Source organism: Polypterus senegalus, chromosome 13, assembly GCF_016835505.1.
Source record: "Polypterus senegalus isolate Bchr_013 chromosome 13, ASM1683550v1, whole genome shotgun sequence".
Taxonomy (NCBI): domain Eukaryota; kingdom Metazoa; phylum Chordata; class Cladistia; order Polypteriformes; family Polypteridae; genus Polypterus; species Polypterus senegalus.
The window spans coordinates 107,922,977-107,940,850 of record NC_053166.1 but is presented as its reverse complement, the minus strand read 5'-3'; the positions used below and the strand labels follow the sequence as shown (position 1 = coordinate 107,940,850).

Genomic DNA, 17,874 nt, shown 5'->3' with positions numbered 1-17,874 from the left:
AGAAAAATAGCTTCCAGTTATGACCATTACGCGTAGAATTTCGAAATGAAACCTGCCCAACTTTTGTAAGGAAGCTGTAAGGAATGAGCCTGCCAAATTTCAGCCTTCTACCTATACGGGAAGTTGGAGAATTAGGAGGGAGGGAGGGAGGAAGGGAGTGAGTGAGTGAGTGAGTGAGTGAGTGAGTGAGTGAGTGAGTGAGTGAGTGAGTGAGTGAGTGAGTGAGTGAGTGATAGCTTGGAATGCAAAGTGTGATTAAAGGCGTTATTTTTTAACGTGTTATGGAGCACATGCATCGATGCTTCTCAGCTGTGCTTGTGCTAAGAAAAGGAAACATTTTAAAAATAACGTAACACAATTGTCAATGTAACCTTTTGTAAGTAGTGCCTGAAGGATTTAGAGTGTGGAGAAACTCTAGGGACAGCGTGTGTATTAACTTGTGGATTTTTCTATGAGTATTTGGTGGCAGCGTCACAAAGTTGGTTCTGCAAGACTGCGTTAGCTGCAGAGCTCAGCTCAGAGCGAAATGAGGTGAATGGGAGGGGAGATGATGACGTGACTCCCCCACCCACCTTAACTGTCAATCCCCCCACAAAGACAGTCTCTTGGAATTTGCATAAGCACAGACCTTCACCAGCAATTTTAACTTAGTTACAAAGTGATCAAAACTCTCGTTTATATCCTGCGTCCTCTCATTAAACTTGTATCCCGCATTAGCCAAAGCATGACAAACGCCAGCGGCAGCCTGTCTATGAACTTAATTTAAACTTTAGGTTTACACCGTGCTTTGTTTTCAAAGTAGCTGCACTCATGAATATGCTTGTATGTGTTTGACCGATGTTGACTTACTAATTTTGGTCCTGAAGCCAGTCATTTCATCAGGTTTGGGCTGCCGACACCTTTTGTTGGTACTCGAACTGCTACTGCTAGTGCTAACAGCATACACAGTTTCTGTGTTCGCTATAACATGATTTGCATTTAGATGGTACCGTAAGGTTGAAGTGCTTGAGTGGTATGGAAACTCCTTTTTGCACAGTTTGCACAAAACCACGTGTTTATCAAGGCTTCCGTAGGGTAGTCTTTTGAAACGAAATTTTCCTCAAATCAGTCCTAGCAACGTGCTGTCTTCCGACTCTAACATTTTTGTATCTCTGATGTGTGCATCAGTGTAATCGGTGTACAAGGAAATCATGCATTGACAGAAGTTCCCCTTTGCTTGGAATGCAAAGTGTGATTAAATGCGTTATTTTTTTACGCGTTATGGTGCACATGCATCGAAGCTTCTCAACTGTGCTTGTACCAAGAAAAGGAAACATTTTAAAAATAATGTAACACGATTGTCAATTTAACCTTTTGTAAGTAGTGCCTGCAGGATTCAGAGTGTGGAGAAACTCTAGAGACAGCGTGTGTATTAACTTGTGTATTTTTCTGTGAGTATTTGGTGGCAGCGTCACAAAGTTGCTTCCGCAAGACTGCATTAGCTGCGGAGCTCAGCTCAGAGCAAAATGAGGTGAATGGGAGGGGAGATGATGATGTGACTCCCCCACCCGCCTTAACTGTCAATCCCCCCACAAACACAGTCTTTCGGAATTTGCATAAGCACATTCCTTCACCAGCAATTTTAACTTAGTTACAAAGTGATCAAAACTCTCGTTTATATCCTGCGTCCTCTCATTAAACTTGTATCCCGCATTAGTTTTGGGCATGACAAACGCTAGCGGGCAGCCTGTCTATGAACTTAATTTAAATTTTAGGTTTATACCGTGCTTTGTTTCCGAAGTAGCTGCACTCATGAATATGGTTGTATGTGTCACTCGCTCGCTTCTTATTGTTTCGCTGCCTTCTCAATTGTATAATGCATGTTTTCTTCAGCGCTTTTTGGAGCTCTTCCTTGTTTTCTACGTACTGCGTTGACAGTCAGTTCACGTGATTACGTGGGAGGTGTGATGATGTCACACGTGATGATGTCACACGAAACTCCGCCCCACGGCCATCGAGCTCTATTCCATTACAGTATATGGATAAAAATAGCTTCCAGTTATGAACATTACGAGTAGAATTTCGAAATGAAACCTGCCCAACTTTTGTAAGTAAGCTGTAAGGAATGAGCCTGCCAAATTTCAGCCTTCCACCTACATGGGAAGTTGGAGAATTAGTGATGAGTGAGTGAGTCAGTGAGTGTGTGAGTGAGGGCTTTGCCTTCTATTTAGTGCTAGCAAAATACCCGCGCTTCGCAGCGATGTCGTCTGTTAAAGAAGTTATGAAAACGAAAAGGAAACATTTTAAAAATAACGTAACATGATTGTCAAAGTAATTGTTTTGTGTATTTGGCGGCAGCGTCACGAAGTTGTTTTTGTCTAGCTGCATCAGAAAATGTACCACTGCCTGACACGCCTCCTTTTTACTGTTTTCTCACAGCTTGGATTGCTGCTGTCATAATGGGTTTAAGTCTACATATATATATATATATATATATATATATATTCTGTATACATATACACATACATATCTTCATATCTATATACATATATACATATCTACATATACACATATATATACATAGCTATCTACATCATATATATACACACAGATACATACATACATACTGTACATACATAAATACACACAAATTATATATGTATGTGTATGTATGTATGTGTGTATGTATGTACAGTGGTGTGAAAAACTATTTGCCCCCTTCCTGATCTCTTATTCTTTTGCATGTTTGTCACACAAAATGTTTCTGATCATCAAACACATTTAACCATTAGTCGAATATAACACAAGTAAACACAAAATGCAGTTTTTAAATGATGGATTTTATTATTTAGGGAGAAAAAAAAATCCAAACCTACATGGCCCTGTGTGAAAAAGTAATTGCCCCGAACCTAATAACTGGTTGGGCCACCCTTAGCAGCAATAACTGCAATCAAGCGTTTGCGATAACTTACAGCGCTCTGGAGGAATTTTGGCCCACTCATCTTTGCAGAATTGTTGTAATTCAGCTTTATTTGAGGGTTTTCTTGCATGAACCGCCTTTTTAAGGTCATGCCATAGCATCTCAATTGGATTCAGGTCAGGACTTTGACTAGGCCACTCCAAAGTCTTCATTTTGTTTTTCTTCAGCCATTCAGAGGTGGATTTGCTGGGGTGTTTTGGGTCATTGTCCTGTTGCAGCACCCAAGATTGCTTAAGCTTGAGTTGATGAACAGATGGCCGGACATTCTCCTTCAGGATTTTTTGGTAGACAGTAGAATTCATGGTTCCATCTATCACGTGTAGGTAGAAGGCTGACATTTGGCAGACTCATTCCTTACAGCTTACTTACAAAAGTTAAGCAGGTTTCATTTCGAAATTCTTTGCGTAACGGTCATATTTCGTGCTTATTTCGGTGGTATGATGCCACTGTCTGCCGCCATATTGAACTTTCCAATGGTCTTTGTTACTTATGGACCCATCTTTCAGAAATTTGGTACACAGGTTCTCAACGCTAACTGAATCCTACTTACGTACATATATACGTCCATGGCCTGCAGCTCGGTCACCGTGTGAGGCGGCGTTGGGTCCCCCATCCGAACGCCTCCCACGTTGCTGGCTGCCAGCCTACATAAGGCTGTCTGTCGCTCCGGTCTCTACATTCCCTTCCTTGCTTCACCACGGTATTCACGTCTCCCTGCTGATAACTACAGCCTCTTTATTTTATTCACGGTTTCTCCGCTGGTTTATTGTTCGTTTATTACGATTATAGTTATTGTGTAGGTATTTTATACTTACTTTACATTGTCCAGGTACCCATTTCCTCTATCGTTCCAGCTGTACCCCCATTAACATGTCTATCGAGGTGATCACCATTGATCAAAGAACTGTCACTTACCGAGTGGTTTCCATGCCCGGAGATGGCACCTGCCTTTTCCATTCTCTTTGTTACATATTGCACGACCATATTAGGCTCACTCTTGATATCCGGAGGAACATTGTGTCTTATGTATTGAATGACTGGGATAGGTTCATGGTGTGGACTGATGATGGTACAGGAGATAATTATACTACACAGGAGCACTATAAGAGTAAAATGCTGAATTGTTCGGTTGTCGCTTTCAAGTGTACCGAAATGGCCAAATATTTTACACCTTTGGACAACCACCAATGCCTCTTAAACATCTTAGATTCACAGGTGACGATTTCAGTAGTGGACATTTTGATGTTTATGAATGTTTAAACGTTCAAAAGCTGGATGCAAAGTTATCGATGAAACCGGTTGTATGCTTGCAACACTTGACCGTTGCCGAATGTCACTTCAACACAACAAGTCCTGCAAATACTGTCGTAATTGAAACAAACCATGAAACTCAAACTAATTATGACAGCAGCAATCCAAGCTGTGAGATTTGAGGCAAGATTGTTTTTCACATGGCCAACTGTACGCTGCATACTCAAGAGTAAACTCAGCGCACACCTTGGTCATATTACAACTGGAGGGCCGAACTGACAACGTGGTATACAATGAGGTCCTGAACAAATAATTATTGGTATATTTTCCCTCAGTTTAAAAAGGTTTACTTTTCTTCTTAATAAAAATTTTAAGGCAGTACTTCGCCCACAAGCCTGGCATTTGCTAGTATAGTAATAACAGTAATTTTATTATTATATAGCAGCTTCCCTGTCTGCCTATCATATACTGCCTTTCCTCCCTATCGATCTATATATCTATTCCCTTAGCTGTTTTTTTATATATCTATTATACAGTGCCTTCCCTGTATATTTATATATCTAGTGACTTTCCTGCCTGTCTATTTGCATATAGCGCTGAACTTACTGCTTTGTACTATTCTGTCCTCTGCATGTCTTGGAGTACAAAAGAAACATCACCATATAGCAACATGTGGGGACTGGCAAGATCGGGGAAAAAAACGACGCGGTCACTCATTACAAACCGCAAGATGAAATAAAGAGACACTATATGTGAAAACATCATTGCACTAATGCAACATTATTTGAAAATGAACAGCGTCAGATACGCCCGATCTGACGCTGTTCATTTTCAAATAATATTGCATGTACTGTGTGTTGAAACTGCTGCACTGAATAAGCTCACGCCTTCTGTAACAGCGCCAGCGTGTATTCAAACCTGATCTGGCACTGTTCGTTTTCAAATATTGCATGTACTGTACTATTGTAGAATAAAAACATAACATTTGATTTCAGTCCGTCTGTAACAGCCTGTGTAAATGTATAATAATTGTAAAGGTTAGCTTTTTTTTTTAATTCAGTTTCATTCTCTGAGTCACGTTCACAATCTACCCCCAGCCACCATTAGACACTGCTGTTTTCACAGAAAGATGGTCTATAGCTCGAATGTTATTTATTTGGATCACATAAAGATGCGCTATAGATACGAAGAAGGCAGATTCGCCAGCGTAGCATATCCCTGGGGGGTGAGGGGGGCGATAGTATGTATCATGATACACTGCAGAGCTATAGCGCGTCTTTATGTGAAAACAGCAGTGTCAGCTGGGGGTTTACGGAAGGATCCTGAAAGCGACTGAGAGAATGAAAAGTGAATTTAAAAAAAAAAAAAGCTCACCTTTACAAGTATCATAAATTACAGCGGCTGTTACAGACTGAAATCAAATGTATGTTTTTATTCTAAAATAGTAAGAATAAAAGCAGTTCACTTCTCAAAACGGAGTCATGCGGAATCGAACTCGTGACCTGCTGATACCATTACGCCACCGAGGCAATTGTAGTAAATGTGTGTCAATGTGGCATGCTAACACGGCTTTTTCTTTCTGCATTTATATTTTTAATAAAAGAGCACTTGTTCTGTTATATTTGTACCTTTTGTGAAACTATTTCTTTGATATTTGGACATCAGGCTTCATACATTATATAGTTTATGACTACATTTTGTCATTTACTACTAGAATATGAAAAACATTTCTGTTTTAAAAACGTGTTTACACAGATTACGGTAGAAACGGAACACACCATGAAATGCGTGTTCCAAATAACAATCTGTTATTTCCACTCTAAAACTCCTCTTCACTCCCAGATAATCAATCAAGGCATGAGCTAGGAGAAATTTGTGCACTTTCTAAGTCGGTGGGGGATGGAATAGCCGGCTGCTTGCAGCTTGTCTTTATCGGCACATTTAGAAGACAAAAGACGCTGGCGGAGAGGGCGAACGGATTTAAGAACCGATTTAAGGTGGGACGGATCTACGAGTTTTTTCGTAGGCCCTGGTAATTCTAGTGTTAATACTGCTTGATCATTTCCTGTGTTGTTTCTTGGTAATGGTCTTCATCCACACATACCAGCAGAGCTGCTTTTTGTCCCTTGTAATATGGGATCACCCCATATTGGAACATAAAATACAGTGTACTGTATTGAAACAGTGTGGGAAACTAATTCATCTATAATTTTGTACACATTGTTTCATATTTACACTAGCTCTTCAAAATGCCAAGAATAAAATTAGGACAGTTATAATTAAATTAGTCATACCAACTAAGTAAATCAGTTTGATTTCTGTGTTGTGCTGAACCTGCAGACGGACAAGCACTGTGCGCTGAGTAAGACTATGTATCATTCTTGCCTTTTGTACTGCATTCACATATTGATGGTAAAATAAATCAGTCACATTGCACAATATAACATAGCGTCCAGAATAAGACCCTATGCAAGACAGAATGTCAGTAGGTCTGCCATGTTCCTGGTGATGAACACATTTCCCATGGAGCGTTTTCAGTCATCCATTGAGGGATATCTGACCTGAAATGACACAGTTCAGATGCTACCCAATGTCTAAGCAGCTAAAGAGCAAATGACACAAAATGGAATTGCTTAATTCCTTATACCTCACTTTGACTTCCCTCAACACAGACAAGGTATGTTGCTGATTTTTAATTAATTGTATTTTACCTACCGTAGCCTACATTATAACCTACAATAGCCTATGTTATGCTAGAACCAATAAAACTAGCCAATGATCAGTGCAAATTGATCATGCTAACAGTTCCATCCATTTGGGCTGAGTGTTAAGATAGTTAGACTTATTTTATAATCATAAATGAAACATTCTATGACAATGTGCAATTTAAAACATCCAAATAAATAACCCTATCAGACACATATTTTAAACGTTTTAGAGTTATAGCAGTGCTGATTGTGCACAAAAGCTGAACCATGATTTTATGTTTCTGTTTTTCCATAGTTAAATGTTCATCTAATTGTTGGTGTTTTGGTATATTATATTGCAACATATATAATATATATGCATAGTATATAACATATACTATGACTACTATGCATATATAACATATATATGCATAGTAGTCAAAATTATAAGTATTTATTGTTCACAATATTATAGCAACCCCTGGGGTGTGGTGGAGTGTTTGGTGGCCATTGGGCGTTGTTTCTACTATGCAAAACTTTTCAATAAACTAACTGAAATAATTAGACAGTGGCAAGTAGTTATTTAAACTTTTTTTTTAAAGTTATAAATGAATTAATGAATTATTTCTGCTTTATAGAAATATATTAATATTCTTGAAGGAAATACTATAAATTGCAATTAATATACTGTTTCAATTAAAATTTTTAATCATTCAAATAATCATGATTACATTTTTTAATCAAGCAGCAGTTGTAATTATATAATTCAAATTAATTCAATTTAACTAATTCAAATCAGGTTGAGTTTTTATCCAATGTTAGTCCATGCCCTCAATGAAGATGTTCCTGATAAAAGAATAGAATTTTGTGAGTGGTACCAGGCAAATCCATTAGCCTGTGTTCTCATAATTTCCTGGACCAGAACAGCCAGTAGTTTGAACATATAATGAAAACTCAAAACACTTAATTTGTCATTTGTCTTCTGTAGCAGTAGAGGTTCTGATCCACCTCTTGAACCCTCAGGTACCACTCCAAACACCAAGTAAAAGTCCAAGACTCTTTTATTTTCTTATAATACAGTGCACCAAGCGTGTGTGTGTATAACTCCGTTCCGGAGATATGGGCATTTTAAAATTCCCCATTGAAACGTATGGGGAGAAATGGGGAGGTGGGCTTGGCCAGGGGAAGGTGGGCGTGTGTGCAGAAAACCTTTACTCTCTACCCTCTAATATAAATTCCAGGACCCAGCAAGAATTTTGTGAATATGGTCATATCTGCCTGGAGTCACTTCTTTGAGGCAACTTCATTGAAAGAAGGACACTACCAGTGGCTGAAACATTTGATGCCAGAGCTAATGTTGTACATAGAGAGGTGACTTTGAATATATTTAACAGACATTTTCAACCTTCTGATCAAGGTCTGACTCTTTTTTGCCAGAAAATTAATATTCTGCATTAAAAGAGACATTATCCATTGCACATTCTAGTGTGCTGGTATCTGTTCTGTTGTTGCATATCACTAGACTGGCATTGCAGCTGACAACATTTTACCCTCGCGGGTTGTTTAAAACACATTGTAGCTTCTTTTTTTGCATTTTAGGGGTAAGTGTTTTACCATGACATTAGGAGCATGCTGCTGAACTCTTATCACAAAGTGCGGTTCCAGGAATGAGTTCCAGTACCCCGCTATTCAGTTAGTTTTTTTTTAGAATCATCATATTTTTGGATTTGTTTTGTGTCTGGCCTTTCTTCTTAGAACAGTTTGTCATAGGTAATTTTAGAAGCAGTACATGGGTGCCCAAAGTATAGCGCTACACATTTCTAATTTTCTATTTTTTCTTTTCTGCCTTATCAGAAGGGTGGAACAACAGTAACCAAAGTGATGACTGTGGTGAAAACCAAAAAAGCACCAGCAGAATCTGACAAGAAGAAGGGAGAACTAATGGAAAATGACCAGGATGCAATGGAAGTATGTACAGTTTTTAAAAAAAAAAAGTACATTTTGACTAAATGTGTTGGCATTATATGTGTCTTCTCTTATGGAGCCTGTAATCCACAATCTTTAAACAATATAGCTTTAGTTAATAAGACATTTGGGCATTCAAAAGTTTGTTTTTCAAGCTGTAAAGAGTGAGGTTCTTTTTTTCCCCTGAAGGAGTGGATTTTAATCTTTTTTTTTATTTCTTCAGTACTCATCTGAAGAAGAAGAGGTTGATCTGCAGACAGCTCTTACAGGTTATCAGACCAAGCAGAGGAAACTTTTAGAACCTGTAGACCACCACAAAATTGAATATGAACCTTTCCGTAAAAATTTTTATGTGGAGGTTCCTGAACTGACTCGAATGTCTTTAGAGGGTGAGATTGGTTTAAATGACAAGTGTTAAACTTACAATCTATATTGATAAACTATTTTCTTTTTCTTCTTTTTCTTTATAGTTCATTTTTTTATTATTATTATCTCTTCCAGTATATAACCAGTTTTGGCTCAAGCATATAATTTTAATTTGCCTCTGATAATTGTTTGTTGAATTGTGTAGCATCCCATGAAGTGTTGCAACCTGTAGTGCTTCTGGTGAATTATGCTATATTCACTTGCTATCGGACAGTTGAAAATTTCATGTGAAACAGGCTACTTGAATTCTTAGAGGTGTGGTGTAACACCTACCGTTCACCTTAGCCAAAAATATAAGTGAGAGGTTTCAGTTTTTTATTATTAATAAATTTGCAAACATTTCTGAAAATGTTTTCACTTTGTAATTATGGGTTATTGATTGTAGACTGATGAACAAACATTTCAAATTTGTCCATTTAAAATTAAATCAACATAATAAAGCGTGAAGATAGTGAAGAGGTCTGAATACTTTTTGAATCCACTTTCTATATTTGGTACTAATTAGGAAGCAGTTGTTGTAGCTTAGCATTTCCCACAATCGTTACATGCGAGTTGTTTGTTTTTATTTGTTTTTGTATTGTGTTAGATGTTCAGTACATAATAATGGCAATAGGTCTTTTTATTTGAAATAAAAGTGGTAGCAAATACTTGCAAATACTATGTGCAGAAATTATTCAAAGGTGTGTAAAATTGTAGTGTGATCAGAAATGTATTGCTTTAAAAGTTGTGGGGGCCAAAAATTTACTAAAAGCTTTTGGTATTCTCTTAGGTTCATGCTGATTTGAAATTATTTCTTTTAAATGCACATTATATGCCTAATCTTCATAATGCATTATTAATCTAAGAAATTTAAAAATAAATACTGATGCACTGATACTGTACGTGCAAAATGCTGTAGGCAAATTGATGGAACACTCATTGTTAAATGCAGAAAATAATTGTAAATGTTATGTCACTAAACTGATTTTGTAAATTCATTTAAAAAAAAAAAAAGCTTGTATCTTATTGAAATGAAGTTTGTGTCTTTATGCACCCATCCTCTTTCAACAAAAGCAGCTTTGAGGGGAAAGAAGCAAACAGTTGTTTTCAAAAACAAACCTGAGCCCAAAACTGACACACAAATACAACCCAAGTGAAACAGCAGTGCATTTTATAATTTTAGATGCCAGACATATTCAGGTGCTTCAAAGTCTTTATAGTCAGATGCAATATATTGTTTGCTTCACATTGTTTATAGTAGCAATAGCAAGAACGAACATGTAGCAGAAATCCATATCTTCATGGGAAACCATCTATCATGTTTGCTTCCTTCTAATTTAAAGTAGATAAAAATGATCTGAATATTGAAATATAACATTTTAATTTCTAATTTGAGGGAATCTTATTTATTTTAACAACCATACTGTCACTGCTGATGGATTATATTACTCATGCTTCATTACAATAATATTCATTGAGTGTTTAAGTGGCTGTTCATCAGTTTCAGATTTTATCTTAATTAGCTTAACTGAAAATAAAAACTGTACATGCTTAAAATGTTTGTTTTCCCTGAAATAGCTTGATGATGATTTTACTGATTCATGTTTTTTGCATTTTCCTACAGAAGTAAATTCTTACAGACTGGAGTTAGAGGGAATCACAGTTAAGGGTAAAGGTTGTCCAAAACCTATCAAAACATGGGTACAGTGTGGAATTTCCATGAAGATTTTAAGTGCTCTTAAAAAGTAAGACCATAGAATATGTCAGTTATTACACTTTTTTTTTTACATAAAACAAAAAGCTTAGTTAACATTTTAATGTACTGTGATTTAGCCAAATGTTTTGAAGTGGTTTTCTTTTTCTCCTCACAAATACGTCAATAAAAATCAACCAATATAAGAAAACATATACTGTATTCACTTACCAGCCACAACATTAAAACCATCTGCCTAATATTGCGTAGGTCCCCCTGAACAAAGCATCTCTGACTCACGGAGGAAAGGACTCCAGATGACATCTGAAGGTGTCCTGTGGTATCAGGTACCAAGACATTAGCAGCAGATCCTTTAAGTCCTTTCTGAGTTGAGAGGTGGCGGTTCTATGGATAAGATTTGTTTTTTCAGTACATCTCACAGATGCTTGATTATGAGCCAAGTCAATATAAATCGAGCATATTGTCGTGTTCCTCAAACCATTCCTGAACAGTTTTTGCTGTGTAGAAGGGGTGCGTTATCCTACTGAAAGAGGCCACTGCGTTCAGGGAATACTGTTGCTATGAAGTGTTGTATGTAGTCTGCAACAATCTTTAGGTAGATGGTATGTATGAAAGTAACATCCACATGAATGCCAGGATCCATGGTTTCCCTGCAGAACATTGCCCACATGCCATTGTAGGTGCTTTTGGTGGTGAACACCTGCTTTTGGGTTAGCATGGGCACTCTTGATTGGTCAGCAGCTATGCAGCCACATAGGCAGCAAGCTGTGATGCATTGTGTATTCTGATACCTGTCTCTCGTGGCCACCATTAAGTTTTTCAGCAGTATGTACTATAGTAGCTCTTCTGTGGTATTGGACCAAATGGGCTTCCAACGTGCATCAGTAATCTTTGGGTGCCCATGATCCTGTCACTGGTTCAATGGTTGTCCACTGGGCCTCTTTTGGTAGGTACTAACCTCTTCATACTGGGAACACCCCACAAGACTTGCCATTACAATTTACCCTTTGTCAAAATTACTCATATCCTTACTCTTGCCCATTGTTCCTGTTTCCAACACATCACTTTCAAGAACTGACTGTTCACTTGCTACCTAATATATCCCAGATAGGTGGAATTATAATGAGATAATCAATGTTATTCACTTCACCTGTCAGTGGTTTTAATGTTATGGCTGATCGGTGTATGGGTAAAACTATATTTTAAAATGTACCGTTTTCTCTGTAGCTGACGCAGTGCTTAACATTGCTGCCTTTCATGTATAGGGAACCAGGTTTAATACCTAAGGTTATTATGCAGCTGAAATGTTAATGTCTTTTAATTCTTTTTTCTCAAGGCATAACTATGAAAAGCCTACACCAATTCAAGCCCAGGCTATTCCAGCAATCATGTCTGGTCGTGATTTGATTGGCATAGCTAAAACTGGAAGTGGGAAAACCATTGCTTTTCTTTTACCAATGTTTCGACACATTATGGATCAGAGATCTCTTGAAGAAGGTGAAGGTCCTATAGGTGAGTCCTTTTAGTAGAGAAATAGTTATTAGAAACATCATTAACTTACAAATGAAATATTTGTGTTAGTGTATACTGTATACCATCACCATTATTTTTCAGTCAATGTTTTCTTTCTACATTTATGTATTTTTTGTAATTAACTGGGTATGTTCAACACTCCTGAAATGTTTTTACTGAGATTGACTGTCATCCAAAACCACTATGTAAAACGTTGTAGATGTAATTATTTACCCTTAAAATTAATAATTGCTTAAGAGATTGAGCCGAAGTGAAAAGAATGTAAGGGGATGACTTGGGCTAACATCATTTTTCAAAGTAATGAATTAGTTTATTATCCTTTATATGGAACTTTAATATTTATGCTTTGCTTATTAGCTCAAATGATTTAAACTAATCCTAATATTTGATTTAGTTTTACATTTTGAAAAAAATAAGTAAATGCTTTTGTTTATAGTTGAAAGTATTCTTTTAATATTTCTTGTTTTCAACATACAGTGCATTAGCTGATACCTGCACATTACATTTTACTAAATTATGACATTTTTTTCCAACTCCTAGCCCTTATTATGACACCCACTAGAGAACTGGCTCTCCAGATTACAAAAGAATGTAAAAAATTTTCCAAACCCCTTGGGCTTAGAGTGGTCTGCGTTTATGGTGGCACAGGAATTAGCGAACAGGTAAGCTTTAATTAAAAGCTACAAGCATTGTTGCCAAATAATCAGTTTTGGTATATGAGGGAGAACCCCAAATTTCCCAAAATTGGTCAATAGCACAGGAGTGGAGTGTTGGTATCATTTCTGACATTTATTCTATAATTGTACTGTTGACTTTGACAATTTTTTTCTCCAAGCCAAAAAAAGTATATAAAAGTCATATTGAAAATTAATAAAACAATAATCATGTTTTTCAAAATTAACAGTACATAAGCATGCTCCCAGAGTTTTTCACCAAAAACGCTATAGTTGTTGCTTTGCACCTACTGAATTCAACAAATTTTGCCTCCTGTGACTTTTTTGTTCCTAAAAGTAAAATTGATACTAAAGGGAAGACAATTTGTTACCATGGAAGAAATCCAGAAAAAATAATCACAGGAGACTTTAAACACAGTAACAAAAGATTAGTTCAGTAATTGAAGTGCTGGAACAAGTGTATTGCATCTCAAAGTGTTTTGATAGTAACTAAGCTGGAATTGCTGCAAGTTGTATGATAGTGTTTTTTTTTTCTTGAAATTATCTGGATCCCCCCTCAAATTTGTGTTTATTTTAAAGGTTATATGTAAAAGGTAGCATGTTTTTAACTTTTGTAATTGTCATTTTGTTTTGCTTAGTGAGGAGTGTATTTTGATGTATTGGTAATTTCATTTTTAATTGGGAATGTTAAATATATTACAGATTGCTGAACTTAAGAGAGGAGCAGAAATCATTGTTTGCACTCCAGGGCGCATGATCGACATGCTTGGAGCAAACAGTGGTGAGTGTTAATATTTATGAAACTATGTATAGTAATCGTGGTAGGTATTTCAGTTTGAAATTTATATTAAAATGCTAAGCTTCTGTATCTTTTCTTTTTATTAACTGAGTTAACTAGTGAAGTAAATTAAATGAAAACCTGTAACCAGTTCCTTAAAATGTACGTTAGGCAATTGGATTTGTCTTTAAATAGTAGTTCATAACTCTCCATTAATAGTATGTATTTTAAACATTTTTGAGATGTTTTTAGAACCACATTAATAATGATAACTTTGGAGACTATATTGAAATTTTAGAATATTTTGGTGGTTAACTGAGGTTTGGTACATCATGTATCCTGCCACATCACAACATGTGTTCCCTAATATTATAGCTCAGACTTGAAACCTTGAACTCTATTGAACAGGATGAAATAGTTCCCCAGTTATATGGATTTACTGTTTTCAAAAGTCAAAAAACACCAGTCCTGGGATTCACGTAGTGTGTGTTTATAGTGTATTTATTGATGGGTAAGTGGTCATTGTTTTGTTGATCAATGGGTCTTGATTAGTTGTCCATCACCACAAACTAAATGATAGACCTCATATTGCCAACAGTCAGGCAGTGGAAACCTTCAAAAAATAAAGACCTCTTAAAGTAAGAGGTTGATAGTATTTGGGGAAAAAAACACTAGTGTGAGTTTTAAAGATAGTGAAGGTGGAGAGATAAAACAAGGACAGGTGGTCTATATTTCAAAAATTGTGAGAAAACACAAGGAAAAAATAAAATGTGTTGTACAAATTATGCTTGTGTGTGAATTTTCCCTGACCACTAATATAGTTCAAGACAGTCTAAATACATTAAATGACAATAGCGCAGACTGAAGCAAAACAAAGTCTGCAAGAAACTGGCAACATAGGTCAGTGCTAATGTATGATATTAAATTAGATGATATAGATATTTAAAATGTCGCTGCTGTTAAGAAACTCAAGTTTTATAAAGACAGTTTTCTAGACAAAATTAGGGACTTGTATTAATCTCTATCTGTAAATTAGACCAGAGATTGACACTAGTCTTAATTTTTCTTACTGTGTTGTAAATATCACTACTGTCAAATAGACTTCGAGCCTTTTTACTGTCTGACCACTTTCATCTCTGAGTGGATAAGAAGATGGTTGGATGGATCAGATATATACTGAGTGTTCCCAGTAGTCTTTTAATTTGACAGGTAAAATGTGCAATTTTGTAAACCTCTACGTATGATGATTTTTAATAGTCGGTTATAATCAAGTGAAAGTTTTTGCTTTATAGTAGTAAGTTCCTGCTATGTACCTATCATTAACTGTTGATTACATAAAGAACAGACTTTTTCACTTATCTGAATATAAATGCATGTTAACTTTGTTAGTTAATATTAAATATATTTTTTTACTGAGTCTGAGCCATTACCTCTTACTAAACTGTTGACATTATTTGGCCATCATGGAAAACTTACCTTCAAGGAACATGAAGTGTTCTTCACATCTGTTCAACAAAGGTAGGTAGTGATGGAATTCTGCAAAGAGCTTTCCACTTAACAGAAGAAGTAAGGTTTTGCTTAATTAAGTTTTGAGATGATGTAAGTGTTTAGAATATCTTTTTCCTGGGATTTTATAAAGGTTACTTTAAATTATTTAATCTTACATTGACCTTACTGATCTGTTATTTTGCTTTTCTATATATATAACCTTATATTATTAAATTTAATCAACCATCAAAATATGCAAAGCAAGACTATTTGCAAACAGTGCATTAATTACAATCCCCTGTTTAATGTGTTTATTTTAATTCAGATTAAAAAGAAAAGAAATCCCTAAAGTTATAATACAGCAATAGTGTGAAGCAGCAGTTGAGTGTTAACAAGAGTGGATTTTGTAGCTTTGTTGAGTTTTACAGTCAAAAAAATTAGCCAGTGACCAAAGTTAATGACATTGGAGGATGTCTAGTAAAATATTATCACATAGCCTTCCATACTGACAGGGAGAAGGTTATTAGAATTGCTAGGTTTTATAGTATCATTATTATAATGACAAATCATTAAATTTTCCCCATAATAAAATAGTAGAGGAGTAAATGGTATATTAATGTTGAAATGGGGGCATTAACAATTTTTTAGAATACATGTTGGTAAACAGTCTTACATTTAAAAAAAGAAATTGCTTGTACTCTAATTAGCAGAATAGCTTATTTGACACAAACAGGCTATCCTAAGCATTTTCTGTTAATTTGCCATCAAGGTGAGGTGTGAACAAATGCTGGATTTGATATCCTGCGAAACTTGAGCTGACAGCTTTTCCCTATATAAGATTATCAAGCAAATTAATACAATTCCAAGGTGAATCACACAAACCATTATAGCAACCATATGTAAGCTTTATTGACAGTGATATAGTGTAATCTCAAGAGACTTATTGGATTCCGTCTTTTAAATGTATTTTACAGTATTAGCTGTATGAAAACTGTCCAGAAATTAGACAAATCTTGAAATAAATGATAACTATCATAGCCTGCAAAAAAATGAATCACATTTTCTACTAGAAACAGTTATGCACAGTCTACTCCATCAAAGTGTTTGTGTTTAGGTGGAGGTTATGCATATTAAGTAAAATTAATTATTTATGATATTCATTTGGTAGAAAACTGGGTTTTGCAGCTTTCAAAAACAATGAAAGAAGTGATGGTATTAAGTTTTTAGATCTTCTAGAAATAGTTTTGCACAGTCCACTCCAACAAAATATTTGTGCTTAAAAAGACATTATGCATCAGTGAAACAGATAGTTTGTAACACTTATTTGGTGGAAAGCAGGTTTTATGCAACTTTCAGAAACAACAAAAGAAGCGATAGGATTATGCTTTTCAATATTTTTTGTCTGTTCCTGCTGTCTTTCAGGTTTTCAGCCATGTTTTTTGTTTATAGCTCAAATGCAACTTTGTTATTCAAGTGCATTGTGTTTAAAAATGAAAAGTGTTAATACAGTAAATGCAGCAATTAACCTTTGCTGCCAACCTAAAAGTTTCTTTTGGGTTAAAAATATCCATGTTGTCACTGGTGTTTAAAAAAAAAAAAAAAAAATTGCAAGAACCAATCCCATTGTCTGAAACTGACATTTGTAAGCCGTATCATCTCAAAAAATGAATATATCCTTCTTACATACGTAAATAAGGGAATTCCTGGATGGGACTTCCCATAAATGTCCCAAGGTCTGTGTGCTGCGCCAGTTAAAATAGTGGCACTGTGGAGTAATTTCATAGATAAATTCTATAAAGTGTAATATGTAAGCTATGAATAAACTATAATTCAATGCATGTTACAGAAAAAAATTAAACTAAGTTATGTTTAAATTGTTTATATTTTTCATCTGTTACCCGTTAGACAAGTCCCTCCTCATATTCCTTTCCTCTGCTCTCTGTCACTAATTTGATGTATTATAGCATAATTATAAAGGTGGCACACAGTATATGTTAAAGTAGCAAGACTATGACCAGACACTTTGTTTTTGATGATGGTAGACTACTTATTATTTAAAATAATCCCTATAATCAAAAAGGAAAGAAGAGAAATGCAGGGTGAAGAGACAAATTGCAGTTGTCCACAACATTGCATTCCTTTTTGGCAGATCAGAGTTGAAGACATAAAAGGAGAGGAAGGTAGGTAGGTTAAAATAAATTTGTGTATCACATTAGGTGTTCTCCTTAAGTTTCAAATTCATCTGAAAGAAGCATTCTTATAAAATTAAGAAAAATGCATAACTACAGCTTCTTTCATGTGTTCTTTTTACCTGTGTTTGAACTGGAAAGTTTCAGGTCCTTCAGTTTTTCAATTGTTGCGCATGCCGTGTATTCTTGGAATAGGTCTAGTTGCTATTCTTAGGACCTTATCTAGTGTGG

General features: G+C 35.8%; 1 protein-coding gene across 1 annotated transcript in view; it reads left to right on the top strand.

Annotated features, from left to right (window-relative positions):
• The window catches only part of ddx46 (DEAD (Asp-Glu-Ala-Asp) box polypeptide 46), a 142,703-nt gene that overhangs the window by 68,164 nt on the left and 56,665 nt on the right, over positions 1-17,874 (top strand). The window contains exons 7-12 of the mRNA XM_039774462.1: positions 8,752-8,865; positions 9,086-9,251; positions 10,892-11,012; positions 12,318-12,493; positions 13,055-13,176; positions 13,891-13,969. Coding sequence (XP_039630396.1) covers positions 8,752-8,865; positions 9,086-9,251; positions 10,892-11,012; positions 12,318-12,493; positions 13,055-13,176; positions 13,891-13,969 — 778 coding nt within the window. The remainder of the gene's footprint in view (positions 1-8,751; positions 8,866-9,085; positions 9,252-10,891; positions 11,013-12,317; positions 12,494-13,054; positions 13,177-13,890; positions 13,970-17,874) is intronic.